Raw genomic sequence first — 20,318 nt, 5'->3', positions numbered from 1 at the left:
AATTTTTATTTATTCCATGTCAGGGCATGCCTTCTCTGACAGTTAAGCTTCTTAATCAGGAGATATTTGTGCAATTTTTTGCCAAAAAACTTCGTTGAGGATTCTTTTCCTTTTTAAATTATTTACTTAACTGTTTGACCATTCCACATGAGTTTCAGCTTTGGTCGTCGTAATGCTTTGCTTTGGTTAATGAAAATTCCTCCTCCTAATGATTTTGCTTTCATTTCATGATAGACACCTATCATGCAGAAAATGGCCAGCTTACAAATCCTGTTTTCCAATTAGGTAAAACTGATTAAACTTTAAACCTCAGTAACATTTTTCTGCAACTCTTCTGGAACAATTAAATAACAAAATTGGATTTAATATGGGAAATTATTTTAATATACCAAATTTGGAAGTAATATAAACGTCCTAAATTCAGTGGCGGCGTTAATGAAGATGTTACGCGTTAATTTAATGTGTTAAACTTATACATAGATATATATATACAAGATTTGTACGGATATGAGAGTTAGAAGTTGTTAAATGCCCGTGGAACTTTTGCTTTGGAAACGTTTGGTCGCCGCATTAAAAAGTTTCTCCACCCCTGGTATAGATGTATGAAAGGTTAAAGAATTCTGCCAGATTTCTACCTTAAATTATTTCTAAATATTGCAGAACATTCTCTTAGCAAAATGAAGTCTTCATATTCAAAGAAACACGCAGTAAAGAGAAACCGTTTCATTGTGAAATATGTGTAAAACCATTTATGGCTAATTCTCATGATGCAGTTGGCATAGGTAGTCACACAGGAGAAAAACCATTCCACTGTGAAATGTGTAGGAAATATTTTGTGATGAACAGAGATTTAACAAAACACGATTTCAATTCCTAGACTGAGTGGTGCATTGTGTTCTTGAACAAGTCACTTTATCTCACATTGCTCTGTGATCACTTTGACATTTGATGCATGGTACACCTGTGTGCACCTGTTCAGACAACGTCAATTTGATGGAGAGAGTGAACTAATGTGTGGCATGAACATCAGAGAAAAATGCTATGATTGTGAAGAATGTGGGAACAACTTCCATAGAGATTGCTTTATGGGTAATGATGGAAATGACATAATTTTAAATAGGAGAAAGAATTGTCTTTTAAACCACACACAAAACAGACATCACTCCACACACAGCTGCTTGTACACATACACACTCACAAGCCTATGTGTTTGTGCACACACACACGATAATCCCATGCACTTCAGTTCCATTCACACAATCACACTTACTTCTTTTTAAGAGAATGATTTACTCCTCCATGAATATAATTGTCAAATTAACTCAGTACTTTGAGAGAATAACTTGCTATAGACATCAGAGATATGGTTTCTCTCCTTACTACTAAATATGTTGGTGAATTATTAAGTGACCCATTTGAGAAAATGATTTACCGGAGATATCACAGTGAAATGGCTTTTCACCTACATTGGTGTTCCATCAAGGAACGTTTTCCAGGGAATGATTTACCACAGATATCACAGTGAAATGGTTTCTCTCCTGTATGGGTACGTATGTGTCTAGTTAAATCACTACTTTGAGAGAATGATTTGCTGCAAATATTACAAGGAAATAGCTTCTCTCCTGTATGAATACATTTGTGTCTAGTTAAGTTGGTACTGTTTGAGAATGAGTTACCACAGATATCACAGTCAAATGGTTTCTCTCCTGTATGGGTACGTTTGTGTGTAGTTAAGTTGCTGCTATCCGAGAATGAGTTACCACAGATATCACAGTGATATGGTTTCTCTCCTCTATGAATACGTCTGTGAAATGTTAAGTGACCTGTTTGAGAAAATGATTTGCCACAGTTATCACAGTGATATGGCTTTTACCCTGTATGAGTACGTTTGTGAGTAGTTAAGCCACTATGGATAGAGAATGATTTCCCACAAATATCACAGCGAAATGGTTTCTCTCCAGTGTGAATACGTTTGTGATTAATTAAGGTACTACTTACAGAGAATGATTTACCACAAATATCACAGCGAAATGGTTTTTCTCCTGTATGACTTCGTTTGTGTCTAGTTAACTCACTACTTACAGAGAATGATTTACCACAAATATCACAGTGAAATGATTTTTCTCTTGTATGGATGTTTGTGCCTGGTTAAGTTGGCACTTTCTGAGAATGATTTACCACAAATGTCACAGCGAAATGGTCTCTCTCCTGTATGAATACGTGTGTGACTAGTTAACAAGCTACTCTGAGAGAATGATTTACCACAGATCTCACAGTGATATGGCATCTCCCTTGTGTGTGTACGTTTGTGTTTCTGTAAGGTGGTATTTATCAAGTATGATTTGCCACAGATATCACAGTGAAATGGTTTTTCTCCTGTATGAAGACATTTGTGTTTAGTTAATTCACTATTTTTAGAGAATGATTTATCACAGATATCACAATTAAATCGTTTCTCTACTGTATGGATGCGTTTGTGTCTAGTTAAGTCGGTACTGTTAGAGAATGATCGACCACAGATGTCACAATCATATGGTTTTTCTCCTGTATGGATACGTCTGTGTCTAGTTAAGTGGCCATTTTCTGAGAATGAGTTGCCACATATAACACAGCGATACGGCTTCTCTCTTGTATGGGTGCGTTTGTGAGAGGTCATGTTGCATAGTTGAGAGAAAGATTTACTGTAGATATCACAATGATATGGTTTCTCTCCTGTATGAATACGTTTGTGTCTAGTTAAGTTGGTATTTACTGTGAATGATTTACCACAGATATCACAATGGTATCGTTTTCCTCCTGAAGGATTCTGTTTCTGCACTTTTAAATTATCATTTTCACAGAATGGTTTATCACTGATATCACACTGATATGATGACTTTTGTATATCTTTTGACATTTCTCCAAGGAATAAAAACAAAACCAAATCCTTTAGCTGTTTCACTGTATTACATTAATCCCTTGAAATTATTCTTTGTTCATCTCAATATTTCAATGGTTTTCTTGTTTCTGTTTTTACACAAATACCTCTATGGTTACCAACTGTGATCTTCATCAATATCTAAAGATGCTGCAAACTCCTTTAGAAATATATTCAAGTTTAATTAGAATGCAAAAGCACCAGATTAAGAGATAGAGAAATGTTGCTATGAATCTCAGGTGACAGCAAATATTTCATAGTAATTCAACCCTTTGTTGTTAAAAAAACTGATAAATATTCCAGATGTATCCAATGTTAAAAAGGTTGTTTTGTGCCAATGTCATCCGTTAATCTGAAATAATAAAGAAACAGTATTAGATATACAGGAGAGATCAAAATGGAAATATTGCAACAATTCTATATTAACAAATGACATCATATAATATTGGGTGAAATCTAAAAATTTCTAAACTACAGCTACACCTTCATATTGTGTAAGATTATATCTTTTATCTTTTACCTGTTCCAGTCATTACACTGTGGCCATGCTGGAGCACCACACTGGAGAAATTTAGGCAAATGAATTGATCTCAATACTTATAAATTATTCTATAGGTTTCATTGTTATTTATTGTATTCGTCTCTTTTGCTGAACTGACAAGTTACAGGGATATAAACGTACCAACACAGGTTGTCAAGTCTTAGCGGTAGGGAAACAAACACACACATACTTGAATGTATATATGGCAGGCTTCTTTTAGTTTCCATTTTACCAAATCCTCGTGTAGCGCTTCAGCCTATGGCTATAGTAAAAGACACTTGCCCAAGGTGCCATACAGTGGAACTGAACCCAGAACCATATGGTTGGGAAGCAAACTTCTTACCACACAGCCACACCTGGGCCCAGTAGGGGACAATAACATTCTTCTTTTACCAGGAACTTCATTGGTCATTGTTGTTTAGCCTTGGATCAGTTCTGACTGAACATACTTACGATCACAGACGTTCCACTTATGACCATCCTGTCTTTCCTTCAGACATTATCTATTCGGGATTACATCAACAAACATAGCCTTCAATTTTCAGGGTAGATAGTATTAATTTGAATGGAACTTAACTGCTGTCTCTAGCAGCTGAAGGGACCCTACAATGACTTTCACAGTGGCTTATTGTTTAGCCCTGGGCCAGCTGACTTAACACATTCATAATGAATGCATACATACATATATCTATCCCCCATCCTCATAACACTACTATCCCCTACCTCCCCTACCAAGAAATACCCACATACCTAGATTGGCCTTCATACCGTAACCTAGCGGTTCGGCAAAAGAGACCGATAGAATGAGTACTAGGCTTCCAAAGAATAAGTCCTAGGGTCGCCCACGTTTTAGGCTATGGAGATTCCGATTCCGAAAAAAAAATTTTCAAAAATCTCAATTTCAAAATTTCGATTCACCCCCCCTCCCCCAGGTTTTTATATAGATCCACAGTGTAAACCTAACCCTAACTCAAACCCTAACCCTGACCCTAACCCTAACCCTAACACTAGTTTTGTGAGATTTGGCTGTTATTTCTAGCATGTAAATAGCCTGCTTGGTGGTGGTGGTGGGGGGGGGGATTGAAATTTTTCAAACAATTTTTTTTCAGAATCATAATCTCCGTATTTTTTACGCATTTCTAAAAAAAAAAAAATTCCGGAAAATATTTTTAAATGAAGAAAGGAGGGAGGGGGGATCGAAATTTTGAATTTGAGATTTTTGAAAATTTTTTTTCAGAAACGGAATCTCCATAGCCTAAAACGTGGGATTCTGTAAAAAAAAATAATAATAATAAGGGGGGGAAAGGTTCAGATTACATATAGTCCGTCTCCGCCCTGGCCTTCTGCCAAGTTTTGAAACCGATATTCAGGAACATTTTTGGGTAATCTTCAAGTTTAGGGGGAGAAAAAAAATAAATAAAAATATTCAAGGGAAATAACTGAACGACTTACTAGTATTATCCGTTTTCTTCTAGCTGTTTATAAATAAATCACACCCTAACCCTAACGTCAATCAAATCACGTGTGTGATTTATTTATAAACAGAGATGTACGGAGAATACTGGTAAGACGTTCAGTTACTTCCCTTGAATATTTTTTATCCCCCTAAACTTGAAGATTACCCATTTTTGCCTACAGCTTTCTCATCTCCGCCTGTCTCTCTGGCGGTATCCATATTATTGAAAACAGTAGTATTACAAATGTACAGGCGATTAAAATTCTTATCAATATTTCTTGAGCAATTCTTAAAGCTAACAAGTGTATGAGTTAATTAATTACGGTTAAAGTTTTACTACTTACCGCTTGCCTGTAAAGTAGGGAACAACCAATTAACGATGTAAAGCTGTGATCAAATGAAATATTTAATCTCGAAGGTGAAGGAACGCCGATAGTAAAACACGCAATTGGCCCAATTTTATATCCGAGATAATTAACACATCATTATATTTAGTTCTGTTAATTACAAAAACATAGAATGCACGACGTAGTTGATAACTTGCCCGCGTTTCCATGAGGTCGGTGACATATATTAAAAGTTCCCCCAAGTAATAGAACTCCAAGAAACAGCTTCGACTCTTTTAATGTATGTTTTGAATTGTATCTCATCACTAGTAAATGCCAAAATCATAATCCAGCTAAATAGTAATTACGTATCAACAAGTGAGGGTTTACACAATCACTGAACCTGTAAAAATAGCAGCCAAATACACCTGACATTACATGTTACTTTTAGAAGGCTTTTGGTCGTATTTCAGTGAAATTAACTCAACGAATTAGAAAGACATTGATTAAGCAGCGGAGTTGATTATTTGAAAATCTTCCATTCGTTTGAAATGACGTCAATATTAAAAGATAGCAACATTATTTAATACATTAAAAACACGTTCCATCACCTTCATAATTAAATATTTCATTTGAATACAGCTTACATGGTTGAATGGTTGTTTCCTATATTAGAGAACATGGGAAAAGGCTTTAAATCAACAACAAATCGATCGATGAACTTTCCACGCCTTTCTACCCTTTTCATTAACAGAAAATAATATTCATGATGCATATGACTGGAGGGAGAAGTCAGGTATTTCTGATTAACAACGAGGATTTCCTGTAGGACAACCTGCTTAGGATTACAGATGAGATGTGCGGCTGGGGTGAGATAAAATAGTTGATCAATATCTCCCTCTGCCCCACTCATTCCTACCCACCTTGTACTACCTTTAGTCGAACAAATTGACTAAAGGTAGTGCTCCAGCATGGCCGATGTCAAACGCGTAAGAGAAATAGAAGAAATAAAATTAATATAGCCGAGACTGTTTCTGGGTGTATATGATGTTGGGAACTTTTAAAATATGTCACCGGCCTCATTGACACTCTGGAAAATTATCAAGGGCACAGTCTATTCTTTGTGTTTCTAATTAATTGAACTAAATTTATTGTGTATAAAATTAGGCCAACTGCATGTTTGAGGATCGGTGTTCTTTCACCTTCCTGATTAAATATTTCCTTTGATCACATCTTTACAACGTTAATTGGTTGTTCCCTATTTTACAGGACGTGGGGAAATGGCTTTTAAGCAACAACAAATTAGTTAATGAACTTTCCCCCAACCTTCTTCACTTTTTAATTTGGACTTTATATCAAACATTCTATTGGTGAGTATAAAATATATCTGCATTGCATCTGCCAGCGTCACTTAGGACTCATGGGATCTTTGACTGCTTTAAGTTCTCCAAAACGGAAACAATCGCTGAGTGGAAAAATCAATAAACCGATTCCGGATCCTGTTCAAAACGGGGGCACCAGTTTTCATTTATGTTTTATGTAGTGTTTTTGGTACCGAAAGACTTTCAAACTTCGTATACTTATCTATTTTGTGTTATAGAACAGAAAAAAAATTTTGTATTCGAATTTATTTCATGTAAAAAATTGTCTTATTTCGATAATTTCTACTAATCACTGACGTCTATTCAGTTGAAAACAGTTAGCGCTGTAACGGTGTATATCGTATTAATCCCCGTTAGTTCTGACATTTCAACCCTAAAACTAATCCGAACTCTAAAATTGTTACACACATAGATACGCACAGCGTAATTTATTTTATAAACAATATATGCGTATAAATTACGATTAAACCGGATGAAATATGTCACAGGGAATAACATTTTTATGACCGCCCAGCAGTAACTCTATTCAGCTGAATAGACGTCAGTGATTGGTTGAAATTACAGAAATACGACAACTTTAACATGAAATAACTTGCGATGTACGTTTTTTTGTTAAGAAGACTTAGAGAAAAAGATGTTTTATATGACACATTCTACCAGTGTCCCAAGTTTCAAAGTGTTTCGTTAAGAAAATACTGGTGCCCCCGTTTTGAACAAGATCCCCGATTCCTTACGGGATTTCCCAATCAAATTGTCACATTCAACCAATCGTTTACCAATTTCAACGGATTTCGCTCAAATTTGACGTTGATGTCACTTAGTTTGGTTTGAAACAAACCGCTTGAAAAGCTTAATTCTTGGCAACGCTGGGTTATGCTACTAGTTAATATAGAAATGTTGTAACATTTCCGTTTTGATCTCTCCTCTGTATCTAATACTGTTTCTTTATTATTTCAGATCAACGGATGACATTGGCACAAAACAACTTTTTTAACATTGGATACATCTGGAATATTTATCATGTTTTAAAGACTAAAGGAAAATGTTTTAGGGAACACAAACAATAAACCTACTGCTATAAATATCGGCTTGAATTACTATGAAATATTTGCTCTCACTTGAGATTCATTGTAACATTTCTCTATTTGCTTTTGCATTCTAAGTAATTCTAAAGGAGTTTGTAGCATCTTTAGATATTGATGAAGATCACAGTTGATAACCATAAAAATAATTGTGTAAAAACAGAAACAAGAAAACTATTGAAATATTGTGATGGACAGAGAATAATTTCAAGGGATTAATGTAATAGGGTGAAACAGCTAAAGGATTCGGTTTTGTTTTATTCATTGGAGAAATGTCAAAAAATACACAAGAAGTATCACATCAGTGTGATATCAGTGATAAACCATTAAATGAAAATGATAATTTAAAAGAGCAGAAACAGAATCCTTCAGGAGGGAAACGATATCCTTGTGATATCTGTGGTAAATCATACTTGATAAATACCACCTTAAAGAGACACAAACGTACGCATACAAGGGAGACGCCATATCAGTGTAATATATGTGCTAAATCATTCTCCCAAAACAGTGAGTTAATTAAACATGAACGTATTCATACAGGGGAAAGACCATTTCACTGTGAGATCTGTGGTAACTCATTCTCTCAGAGTAGTGAAATAACTAAACACATACGTATTCATACAGGAGAGAAGCCATTTCGGTGTATTATTTGTGGCAAATCATTCTCTCATAAAAGTCACTTAACTAAACACATACGTATTCATACAGGAGAGAAACCATTTCATTGTGATATTTGCAGTAAATCTTTCTCTCAAATATGTAACTTGACTTCTCACAAACGTAGCCATAGAAAAGAGAAGCCATATCACTGTGATATCTGTGGTAACTCATTCTCGGATAGCAGCAACTTAACTACACACAAACGTATGCATACAGGAGAAAAACCATTTCACTGTAACATTTGTGGTCAATCATTTTCAGAAAGTGCCACCTTAACTACACACAAACGTATTCATACAGGAGAAAAACCATTTCACTGTGACATCTGTAGTCAATCATTCTCAGAACGTAGCAACTTAACTAGGCACAAACGTATTCATACAGGAGAGAAACGATTCAGTTGTGATATTTGTTGTAAATCATTCTCTCAAAGTAGTGAATTAACTAGACACAAACGTATTCATACAGGACAGAAACCATATCACTGTGATGTCTGTGGTAAATCATTCTCTGACACTACCAACTTAACTACACACAAACGTATTCATACAGGAGAGAAGCCATTTCATTGTGATATCTGCAGTAAATCTTTCTCTCAAAAATGTAACTTGAATTCTCACAAGCGTACCCATACAAGAGAGAAGCCTTATCACTGCGATATTTGTGGTAAATCATTCTCTCATAAAAGTCACTTAACTACACACAAACGTATTCATACAGGAGAGAAACCATTTCACTGTGATATTTGTAGTACATCTTTCTCTCAAATATGTAACTTGACTTCCCACAAACGTAGCCATAGAAGAGAGAAGCCATATCACTGTGATATCTGCGGTAAATCATTCTCTCAGAGTAGTGAAATAACTAGACACAAACGTACTCATACAGGATAGAAACCATTTCACTGTGATATCTGCAGTAAGTCCTCCTCTCAACTGTATAACTTGACTTCTCATAAACATACTCGTGAAGCCATATCACTGTAATATCAGTGGTCAATTATTCTCAGAAATTAGCAACTTAATTAGACACAACCATATTCATACCGGGGATAAACCATTTCGTAATATTTCTAGCAAGAGGCGGCGAGATGGCAGAAACGTTAGTATGCTGGGTGAAATGCTTAGCTATATTTCATCTGTCTTTACATTCTGGGTTGAAATTCTGCTGAGGTTGACTTTGCCTTTCATCCTTTCAGGATAGATAAATTAAATACCAGTTGTGTAATGGGGTTGATCTAATTGACAAGCTGTTATCACTATATTTTATATCACCACAGTTATATCAACATTGGTGAGATAACAGGTTATTGTAATATTTTAAATAAAAAACATTCTCATAAATATTCAATATAACATATTTCCAGGATATAGGAAAGATATTGTTGGGTAAATAACTGAGAAATATATTCTCAGAGATGTGTAATAATATCACTGCATCATTTGTTATAATATCAATAAAGTGTTAAACATAATATTTCTTCATAGCATAAGAGGATATATATATATACATATAAAGTTGTGTGTGTGTGTATGAATATATAGATAGATAGACCTGAACACCTTTTGCTAACCATGAATTATGAAATAACTTTTTCCAGTTTACCAAACTCCGATATTGGAAAGATTTACAACCTTCTATGTCAATAAACCAATATTGTTCCTGAAAGTTGTTCTTTGATGCTCAAAACTTACTAACTTCCTACGCCTGGTTCCTTGGCTCCTACATTTACATATAATTATGCATATATATATATCATCATCATCATCATCATCGTTTAACGTCCGCTTTCCATGCTAGCATGGGTTGGACGATTTGACTGAGGACTGGTGAAACCGGATGGCAACACCAGGCTCCAGTCTGATTTGGCAGAGTTTCTACAGCTGGATGCCCTTCCTAACGCCAACCACTCAGAGAGTGTAGTGGGTGCTTTTACGTGTCACCCGCACGAAAACGGCCACGCTCGAAATGGTGTCTTTTATGTGCCACCCGCACAAGCCAGTCCAGGGGCACTGGCAACGATCTCGCTCGAAAATCCTACAGGAGCCAGTCAGGCGGTACTGGCAACGGCCACGCTCAAAATGGTGCATCTCATGTGCCACCCGCACAAGAACCAGTCCAGGGGCACTGGCAACGATCTTACTTGGCTTGCCGGGTCTTCTCACGCACAGCCCATTTCCAAAGGTCTCGGTCCGTAGTCATCGCCTCGGTGAGGCCCAATGTACGAAGGTCTTGCCTCACCACCTCAGCCCAGGTCTTCCTGGGCCTACCTCTTCCACGGGTTCCCTCAACTGTTAGGGTGTGGCACTTTTTCACGCAGCTATCCTCCTCCATTCTCACCACATGTCCATACCAGCGCAATCGTCTCTCTTGCACGCCACAACTGATGCTTCTAATGTTCAGCTTTTCTCTCAAGATACTTACACTCTGACGGGTATTCACATTGACATTACACATCCAACGGAGCATACTGGCTTCATTCCTTGCGAGCTTACGTATGTCCTCAGCAGTTACAGCCCATGTTTCACTGCCATGTAGCATGGTTGTTCGTACGCATGCGTCATACAGTCTGCCTTTTACTCTGAGTGAGAGTCCCTTTGTCGCCAGCAGGGGTAAGAGCTCTCTAAACTTTGCCCAGGCTATTCTTATTCTAGCAGCTACACTTTCAGCGCACCCACCCCCACTACTAACTTGGTCGCCCAGATAGCGGAAGCTATCGACTACCTCTAGTTTTTCACCCTGGAATGAGATAGAAGTTGTTTCCTGTTTGTTTGCAGTCTTTATTGCACCTGAACATCTGCCACAAACAAAAACTAACTTGCTAGTTAACCTGCCTTTGATGTTGCTGCACCTCTTATGTGTCCATAGCTTGCACCGGGTACATCTTATAGAGTTACTACCTACTCCTTTTCTACATACTGAGCAGGGCCATCTACCTGAAGGGGTTTGTGTTTTATCTACCTTCCTACTTATTAGGATTTTGGTTTTAGCTAGGTTGACTCTAAGGCCCTTCAATTCTAGACCTTGCTTCCACACCTGAAACTTCTCCTCTAGTTCTGATAGTGACTCCGCAATTAGGGCAAGGTCATCAGCATAGAGGAGCTCCCAGGGGCAACCTGTCTTGAACTCCTCTGTGATTGCCTGATACACTAGAGTAAGTACATAAATGTGAAACAACATGCATAAAAAATTGTACTTGAATACTGGAGGTATACAGATATGTGTATAAAGAGACAGACGGACAGGAATGTCTTCGTAAACAACAGTAACACCATCTTCTTTTGGATCGCCACATTTAGTTGACATTTTATGAATTGATTCTCTTCATAGCACCAACCACTTTCCAGGTGTTTTCTACATTTTTTGTGTTCCTTTTTCCTTGGGAGCTATACTAGGGAGTTCACTATGTAAATGCTAAAAGTAAAATGTCTCCTTGACTACGTGAAAGTATAGTGGAGACAGATGTGGTTTTTACCTGAGGTGTTGAGAGAGTTATGTTTGATAGAATGGACAGCAAGATGTTTGTGGCTCTAAAGAAAATCCATGCCCCACCACCACCACCACCACATAATATAAATGTAAATTTGAGGAATTGGATTGGATGTGAAAAGACAGAACGATGGCAGTAATGAGGTGTCAGAGGAAACTAAAAAGGAATAAAACAGTGATTTCAAGAGTGTGCATACAGAAATGAAAGAAGGGTGGCTGTTTAAATGTTACAAGTGTGTCAGGGTAATGTAGTGTGTGATGAACAAGGGCGGGGGTAGATTGATGGTAAATATGAGCTGGGGCAAAGGTGATGTGAATGAGAGATTGGTGTCAATAGAAGTGGCTCAAGAGAGAGGGGCTGATAAATAGCATTAGAAAGAATGATAGACTTCAGAATGGAAGATCAAAAATGGGTGAGAAATTTGGAGATCATGGATGGATTCAAGCTGAAAGAGTGTTGGGTCAAAAGGGTGTGATAAGGTTGGAAGTAGTGTGAGGTTTTTGCTTACTTCAGATTCATCTAATTATGTCACATCAGTAACATAGCTTTTTACTACATTTAGTGAGCCAGCTGGGCATTTAAAATAATCCTTTTCTAGCATGCTTTTACTACTGATCTAGTGGAGGCGCAATGGCCCAGTGGTTAGGGCAGCGGACTCGCGGTTTCGATTCACAGACAGGGCATTGTGAGTGTTTATTGAGCGAAAACACCAAAAGCTCCACGAGGCTCCGGCAGAGGATGGTGGCGAACCCTGCTGTACTCTTCCACCACAACTTTTTCTCACTCTTACTTCCCGTTTCTGTTGTGCCTGTAATTCAAAGGGTCAGCCTTGTCACACTGTGTCACGCTGAATATCCCCAAGAACTACGTTAAGGGTACACGTGTCTGTGGAGTGCCCAGCCACTTGCACGTTAATTTCACGAGCAGGCTGTTCCGTTGATCGGATCAACTGGAACCCTCGACGTCGTAAGCGACGGAGTGCCAACAACAACAACTGCTGATCTCGTCATCAAAAACAACACCTTCATACATTAGTTGATCAAATATTTGGGTGACTATCACATGCCTACTTTCCCAGATGTGTCGAGCATCTTTGCAACTATCCCAGATGGATCAGCAGCTTTTCCTGCTTTCATGTTGTTAATCCCTCTGTAGTGATGCCTTAATAGCAGACGACATATCCGGAAAGCTTATCCACGCATGCGCAGGGACTAGTTCCAGAAGGAACACAGGAAGAGTCTTGTGCGCATGCATGGTCATTCGACATCCAAGTTTCGCGCCCTTATTCATTCTCTTTCTCGCCGGCCGACGGAGAGCTCAGACATACAAGTAGACTCTCTCCAACATTCCAACTCTGGAGCTAGACAAATAACCAACCAACATCATTGACAGTGTCTCAGCAACCAAAGGGCGAAGTGCTGCCTATTTCCTCTGTAAATAAATATTGTTGTGTTGATAGTTCAGAATCTGCGTTCCGTTGTTTCTTCTAGAAATTTAAGGTACTGAAGCGGTGTACACCTAATGGTGTATAACCACTTTCCTACACCTCTATCTACCACACTTTTGTCAACTTGAATTGCTGGTCCCTCTGTTTGGGTAACTGATCCCATGCGTACTCCTTCATCAACAACCTCTCACAATATCCCTGCCGTGTCTCTTGCCACCAACAGTAATGGAAAATGTTCCTCCATGATTTCAAATAAACTTCTGTGCAATAACAAGCCACTTTTTCTCTCATACATAGTCTTATGACCCCTAACATTGTAGAACATGTGAAAATCCCTTCCTTACTGCTTCAACCCTATCTGATGCCTAGCTTCCCTTCTAGCTACTTATTAATACTTTCTACTTCAACTCTTCTTCCAGACTTTCCAACCCAGTCTTTTAACGTTTACATCATCACATCGCCTTCAGTCTGGTTTGGTTCTTGGCCCAGCCACACACTCTACAGAAAATCCTAGTTGTTAATTATAAACACCTGACTTCTCCCTTCAGTCCTATGCATGATGAATAATTTCTTATTTCTTTACTGCCCACAAGGGGCTACAAACAGAGAGGACAAACAAGGACAGACAAACGGATTAAGTCGATTACATCGACCCCAGTGCATAACTGGTACTTATTTAATCGACCCCGAAAGGATGAAGGGCAAAGTCGACCTCGGCCGAGTTTGAACTCAGAACGTAGCGGCAGACGAAATACAGTCAAGCATTTCGCCCGGTGTGCTAACGTTTCTGCCAGCTCACCGTTAATGAAAAGTAAAGAAAGGCGTGGAAAGTTCATTGATTGATTTGTTGCTAATTAAAAGCCATTACCTGCGTCCTGTGAAAGAGGGAACAACCATTTAATGAAGTAAGAGGTGTGATCGAATGAAATATTTAATTATGAATGCAATGGAACAGTGACCCTGAACATATTTTTGAATGTATCAAAGGATATTGGTGTCACTGACGTGACATTGAAGGGAAGATTATCAAATAATCGACTCTACCGCTTTAATAATGTCTTTCTAATTCGTTGAGCTAATTTCACAAGAATGCAATCAAAAGACTTCTAAAAGTAACATGTCAGGTGTATTTGGCTGCTATTTTCGCAAGTCTAGCGATTGTGCTAAGACTCGCTTGTTAATACGTAATTATTATTTAGCTGGATTATGATTGTAACATTTACCAGGGGTGAAATACAATTCAAAATGTACATTAATATAGTTGAATATGTGTCTGGGTATTATATTATGTTGGGGACTTTTAATATGTGTCACCGTCCTCGTTGACACTCTGGAAAATTATCAATGACATTGTTTATTCTTTGTGTTTCTAATTCATTGAACTACATCTGATTATATCTTATATGTTAAGAAGAACGTTAGTCTTTGTGTACAAAATTAGGCCAACTGCATGTTTGAGGATCGGTGTTCCACCACCTTCCTAATTACATATTCCATTTGATCACATCTTTACATCGTTAATTGGTTGTTCCCTATATTACAGGACAGGGGAAATGGCTTTTAACCAACAACAAATTAGTCAATGAACTTTCCTTGGCCTTCTTCACTTTTCATTTGGACTTTATATCAAACATTCTACTGGTAAGTAGAAAATATATCTTCATTACATCTGATCCACACATGTTAACAGAGGACTGTGATGATATCTAAGAACAAATTGAACCATAATTAATTAACTCAAGACATTTGTCAACTTCAAGAATTGCTCAAGAAATAATGAGAACGTTAATCGCTTGTACACTTTAACACAACTGTTTTCAATAATATAGATACCGTTAGAGAGACAGACGAAGATGAGAAAGTTGTAGGCAAAAATGTTCTTGAATATCGGTTTCAAAATTTGTCACAAGGCCGGCAATTTCTAGGAAGGGAAAAAGTCGGTTACATCTACTCCAGCATTCAACTGGTATTTATTTTATCAGCACTAAAAGGATGAAAGGCAAGTTCAGCCTCGGCGGGATTTGAACTCGGCATTCCTACATATATGCACCGCCACCTGACTTTGTTGTTTTGGTAAATTTCGATACTTTCACTAAGAAAAAAGAAAAAAAAAAAAGAACTCGGATTTTTTTGCGTGGAATCAAGTACTCTGACCTCCTAATATGCCGCAAACCCCTTATTTTTGTTCGGAAAAAAAGGTGGGGGCGCCCCCCCCCCCATCCCGGAATCAATGGAATTTTTTTTTTTTTTTTTCGTTGAATGAATTACGGTGGCCGCCTAATATGCCACAAACCCCTTTTTGGGGGGGATTAAGAAAACGGGGTGGGGTGAGGTGGAATCCTCGGAAATTTTACCACCCCTTTGGGAAGCACACCCACACGATTTTCCCTGAGAAAAAAAAAATTTTCACTAACAAAAAAAACTCGGATTTTTTTGCAAGAAATCAAGTACTCTGACCACCTAATATGCTGCAAACCCCATATTTTTGTTCAGAAAAAAAACGGGGAAGTACCGAACATATTGGAATCCCTGGAAATGTTTTTTTTTTTTTCTTCATTGAATGAATCACAGTGACCTCGTAATATGCCACAGACCCCATTTTTGGTCTGGAAAACGGGGTGGGTGGGGTGGAACCGTCGGAAATTTCACCCCACCATTTTTCAAATTTTTTCGATGTTTCTTTACTCATGTTTAGATAACATTTCGCAGAAATGCGTTTTCGAGAGAGCGTGGATTACATTAGGTTGAAAGTCCAAAGAAGTTTGAAATGAATAGGTGAAAATGCAGAGGTTATACAGGTCTGTGGAGAGATAAAGAATGATAGAGAATTCATCTAATGTGTTATGTATGTGTGGGAAACAAGTAAAAGTACAATATTAAAACAAAATATCTTTTTCATACCTCTTAAAATCACTGGGTATAATATATATAATATATAATAATCCCAGATTGCAGAATAGATTCGAAAAACTAATCCACTTTCCCTTTGAAATTTTTGGCGCCGAAAGACAGGATGGTCATAAGTGGAACGTCTGTGATCATATAAGTATGTTCAGTCAGAACTGATCCAAGGCTAAACAACAATGACCAATGAAGTTCCTGGTAAGAGAAGAATGTTATTGTCCCCTACTGGGCCCAGGTGTGGCTGTGTGGTAAAAAGTTTGCTTCCCAACCATATGGTTCTGGGTTCAGTTCCACTGTATGGCACCTTGGGCAAGTGTCTTTTACTATAGCCATAGGCTGAAGCGCTACACGAGGATTTGGTAAAATGGAAACTAAAAGAAGCCTGTCATATATACATTCAAGTATGTGTGTGTTTGTTTCCCTACCGCCAAGACTTGACAACCAGTGTTGGTACGTTTATATCCCTGTAACTTGTCAGTTCAGCAAAAGAGACGAATACAATAAATAACAATGAAACCTATAGAATAATTTATAAGTATTGAGATCAATTCATTTGCCTAAATTTCTCCAGTGTGGTGCTCCAGCATGGCCACAGTGTAATGACTGGAACAGGTAAAAGATAAAAGATATAATCTTACACAATGTGAAGGTGTAGCTGTAGTTTAGAAATTTTTAGATTTCGCCCAATGTTATATGATGTCATTTGTTAATCAATAAAGAAATGTAACATTTCCATTTTGATCTCTCCTCTATATCTAAATGCTGTTTCTTTATTATTTCAGATTAATGGATGACATTGGCACAAAATAACTTTTGTATATTGGATACATCTGGAATATTTATCATGTCTTAAAGACTAAAGGAAAATGTTTTAGGGAACAGATACAATAACCCTACTGCTATAAATCTAGAGTTGAATTGCTATGAAATATTTGCTCTCACTTGAGATTCATAGTAACATTTGTCTATGTCATTATCTGGTGCTTTTGCATTCTAATTAAGCTTGAATATATTTTTAAATGAGTTTGTAGCATCTTTAGATATTGATGAAGATCACAGTTGATAACCATAGAGGTATTTGTGTAAAAACAGAAACAAGAAAACCATTGAAATATTGGGATGGACAGAGAATAATTTGAAGGGATTAATGTAATAGGGTGAAACAGCTAAAGGATTCGGTTTTGTTTTTATTTCTTGGAGAAATGTCAAAAAATACACAAGAATCATCATACCAACTGTGATATAAATTTGGGAATAATCGAAATTTATTGCGAAATCCAGCGAAAGTCATTCATGAAATAGAAATAATTGTTTGTACAAAAAGCACCTACGTACATCAAATTTTCTTTATATTAAGTGATGACAGAAGAATTATCCTTGAACTTTTAAAAGGTAAGCTTAAATATTAATGTAATACTTAAATGCAACGATCAATCTAGAGTTCTTCTGTAGTTTATTGTTGCCTGTTACATGGGCAGCAGTATGCCTCGTAAAAATAAATCTCCACCAACAGAGGAAGAGATTGCAATAAAAAGAGCCAAGGCTGCAGCAAGGAAAAGAAAGTCCCGTGCGAATGAAAACCCAGAACAAACTGCAATCAGGAGAGCTTCCAATGCTGAGAATATGCAAAGACTTAGGGACTCTCAAACTCCTGAACAAGCTGCATCCAGAAGAGCATCAAATGCTCTTACCAAGAGGAGAAAAAGGGCATTGGAAACACCTGAACAAGCTGAATCTAGGAAAGCTGCCAATGCAGCCAACATGAGAAGTGTAAGGATTTCAAAATCACTAGAGCAATCAGAAACCAGCAATCAGAAACTGAGATTGGCAGTCTATAGCCTCTGCCAAATGAAGTCCAGAAGTTTCTCCAGGTCTATTTTCTAGAATAAAGGTTTTCAACCCATTTTGGACAGATGCTCTCTTTTGACCCTTGGAATCACAAATGGCTCCCTACTACAAAATATTTATATTTTTCAATATACTACTTATTTTGATATCATCAGATAATGATTAAAAAATAAAGGACGTCATTTTACACATGCACTTGTTAACAGTTGGTAATACAAATGTACAAATTGAAATGGAAAGCAAAATGGAATAATAAATGGCCTTATGAATGAAAGTTTGGTAATTGTGTTTATTTCTACCATGCAACACTTATGTCTATCCAAAGTGTGCTCTTTGGCACAAGTAAATGGTGATGAAATCATTCCAAACCTTTCTGATTTTTCTTTCCAAAATGGCTAAAACTTGTGCAACAGTCTGAGATATAAGTTATTGTCACCTGGGAAGAGGATGTGGAATGCTCAAAAAAGAGAGTGTATTTGATAGAAATTGTTGGAATATCTATGTACTTCGTATGAGTAGCAAATTGTGGAGGATGGTATTCACTGTACTTGGATCTAGATACTTTGAGTCACAGAATCAGCCCCCTTTTAAAATGACGTAAAAAATCTGAAAATTTGTCATGAAAACATTCAGGCGGTCTTCCGTTACGAGTCCTTTTTCTGTCAAACGACCACATGCGTTTATTTACATCAATTCGGCAGTTTCCGTAAAAAGTGTTGGCTTAGGGAAGTGGGAAAGGACGCGATTTCTTTTGAAGTGGTTGTGGTAAGCAGCAAACAACAAGCAAAAAGAAAAAAACGCAGCAAACAAGCAAAAAGAAAAAAATACCTTCTCTCTCTCTCCCTTACACACACATTCCAGTTATCTGTCACCTTCTCTCTCTCCCTCTCTCACACACACAGCAACATTACACACACACACACACATGCCAACTTCAAAAGAAATCGTGCCCTCTCTATCTCTTTCGCGTTCTATCCCACTTCCCTAACCCAACACTTTTTACGGAAACTACCGAATTGATGTAAATAAACACATGTGGTCGTTTGACAGAAAAAGGACTCGTAACATAAGATTGCCAACATTCATTTGAACCAAAGAATTTATTGAGAAAAAATTTGATGAAAAAGTTACAGATGTTTAAAAATCGAGAAACTGTCTATTTTTTAACCAATAATAAACTTTCGTTGTAGCGAACGGTGTCAACTTTAAGGTTGTATCCTGTGTAACCTGTTCATTGTAGGTTTCTAAATAAAGATAAATACCTTATAAAAGTCATGTTTTTATTTCTTATTTTTATTTACTACTAGCAGTATAGCCCGGCTTTGCCCGGGATTAAGTTGGGATTATTAAGCTAACCAAGTTCTTTATTTCAAACCAAACTAAGTAACATGACGTCAAATTTGGGCAGAATCAGTGTTGCAACTGGAGCGCATGGGTTGGGAGTTTGATCGGCAGAGGTGATCAGGTTACACATGCCAGCCCTTTGAAAACACCACCGCCATCATCTAACCCCTCTTTGCCCATGGGTTAGGAACCCTTCCAGCAAGGAAAATAGAATGACCAAAAGGGCTCCCGATTCTCTGTCAGAAGCTGTTCTGTTCAGATCACAACTAAGTCTTAAGTATATATATATATATATATATATATATATATATATATATATATATATATATATATATATATATATATATATATATATATATATATATATATATATATATATATATAGATAGATAGATAGATAGATATAAATATATATATGAGAACACGGATGTTACGTAAGTAAAACGTTAATGTTCGAAACTGCAGTAGGCCATAGATAATTCTGTGGTAGCAGGGCATGTTAGATGTAGCTGCCAGATCTTTCTTTTCTTAGTTCATGGAAACTTCCAGGTCCCACACCGCCCTCCCCCTTTCATTTCCAGAAAGAAAAAAGTGGCTTGCGGCGGATTTGGCAGTCAGATACATTGAGTGCATATGGAAATTTCGATGTTTCTCTTTTTTTTTTTCCTGTCCTTACTGACAAACATTAATTACATCCATTGCCAGTATAAATTCACACAAACCACTGCCTTAGTCATATTGTACCTAGATTTACTAGACTTTTTTTTTAGGGATAACGCCCTTTTCGGATCTTTCTGAATTGACGGGCACCACTTGTTTTCTTAACGAAATACTTTCAAAATTGGGATACTGGTAGAATGTGTCATACAAAACAACTTTTTCTCTTAGCCTTCTTAACAAAAAATTCTTCTTAATAAGTTA

General features: G+C 37.2%; 3 protein-coding genes across 7 annotated transcripts; 2 read left to right on the top strand and 1 right to left on the bottom strand.

Moving 5' to 3' along the window:
- Positions 1-361: 361 nt before the first annotated feature.
- LOC128251047 (uncharacterized) lies at positions 362-6,338 on the bottom strand. The gene is made up of 2 exons (XM_052977358.2): positions 5,259-6,338; positions 362-3,269 (listed from the first exon to the last, which is right to left on the bottom strand). The coding sequence occupies exon 2, from the start codon at positions 2,894-2,896 to the stop codon at positions 2,105-2,107; it is 792 nt and encodes a 263-aa protein (XP_052833318.1). The 5' UTR covers positions 2,897-3,269; positions 5,259-6,338; the 3' UTR covers positions 362-2,104.
- On the top strand, positions 4,921-10,032 carry LOC149130660 (uncharacterized). 2 transcript variants are annotated; one of them, XM_089344489.1, is made up of 2 exons: positions 4,921-5,022; positions 7,580-10,032. In XM_089344489.1, exon 2 carries the CDS (start codon positions 7,977-7,979, stop codon positions 9,255-9,257), a length of 1,281 nt encoding a protein of 426 aa, XP_089200615.1. In that variant the 5' UTR covers positions 4,921-5,022; positions 7,580-7,976; the 3' UTR covers positions 9,258-10,032. The 2 variants fall into 2 exon arrangements, with proteins under 2 accessions (XP_089200615.1, XP_089200614.1); XM_089344488.1 differs by lacking the exon at positions 4,921-5,022 and adding an exon at positions 6,344-6,610.
- Positions 10,033-14,613: 4,581 nt separating this feature from the next.
- LOC128251049 (uncharacterized) lies at positions 14,614-19,324 on the top strand. Of its 4 annotated transcripts, none has more exons than XM_089344603.1 (2): positions 14,614-14,942; positions 16,988-19,324. In XM_089344603.1, the coding sequence occupies exon 2, from the start codon at positions 17,676-17,678 to the stop codon at positions 18,087-18,089; it is 414 nt and encodes a 137-aa protein (XP_089200729.1). In that variant the 5' UTR covers positions 14,614-14,942; positions 16,988-17,675; the 3' UTR covers positions 18,090-19,324. The 4 variants fall into 4 exon arrangements, with proteins under 4 accessions (XP_089200729.1, XP_089200731.1, XP_089200730.1 ...); XM_089344605.1 differs by having other exon boundaries at positions 14,614-15,374; XM_089344604.1 differs by having other exon boundaries at positions 14,614-16,099.
- Positions 19,325-20,318: the final 994 nt, after the last annotated feature.

This window comes from Octopus bimaculoides, chromosome 28 (genome assembly GCF_046866305.1).
Source record: "Octopus bimaculoides isolate indiv1 chromosome 28, ASM4686630v1, whole genome shotgun sequence".
In the NCBI taxonomy this organism is placed as follows: Eukaryota; Metazoa; Mollusca; class Cephalopoda; order Octopoda; family Octopodidae; genus Octopus; species Octopus bimaculoides.
Note: the sequence above shows the minus strand (reverse complement) of the source record. Positions and strands in the feature narration are given on the sequence as shown.

What these genes read in the sequence shown, in the direction of transcription:
- LOC149130660 (XM_089344489.1), top strand. Translation starts at nt 7,977, where the DNA reads ATGTCAAAAAATACACAAGAAGTATCACATCAGTGTGATATCAGTGAT.
- LOC128251049 (XM_089344603.1), top strand. Translation starts at nt 17,676, where the DNA reads ATGGGCAGCAGTATGCCTCGTAAAAATAAATCTCCACCAACAGAGGAA.
- LOC128251047 (XM_052977358.2), bottom strand. Translation starts at nt 2,896, where the DNA reads ATGTCAAAAGATATACAAAAGTCATCATATCAGTGTGATATCAGTGAT.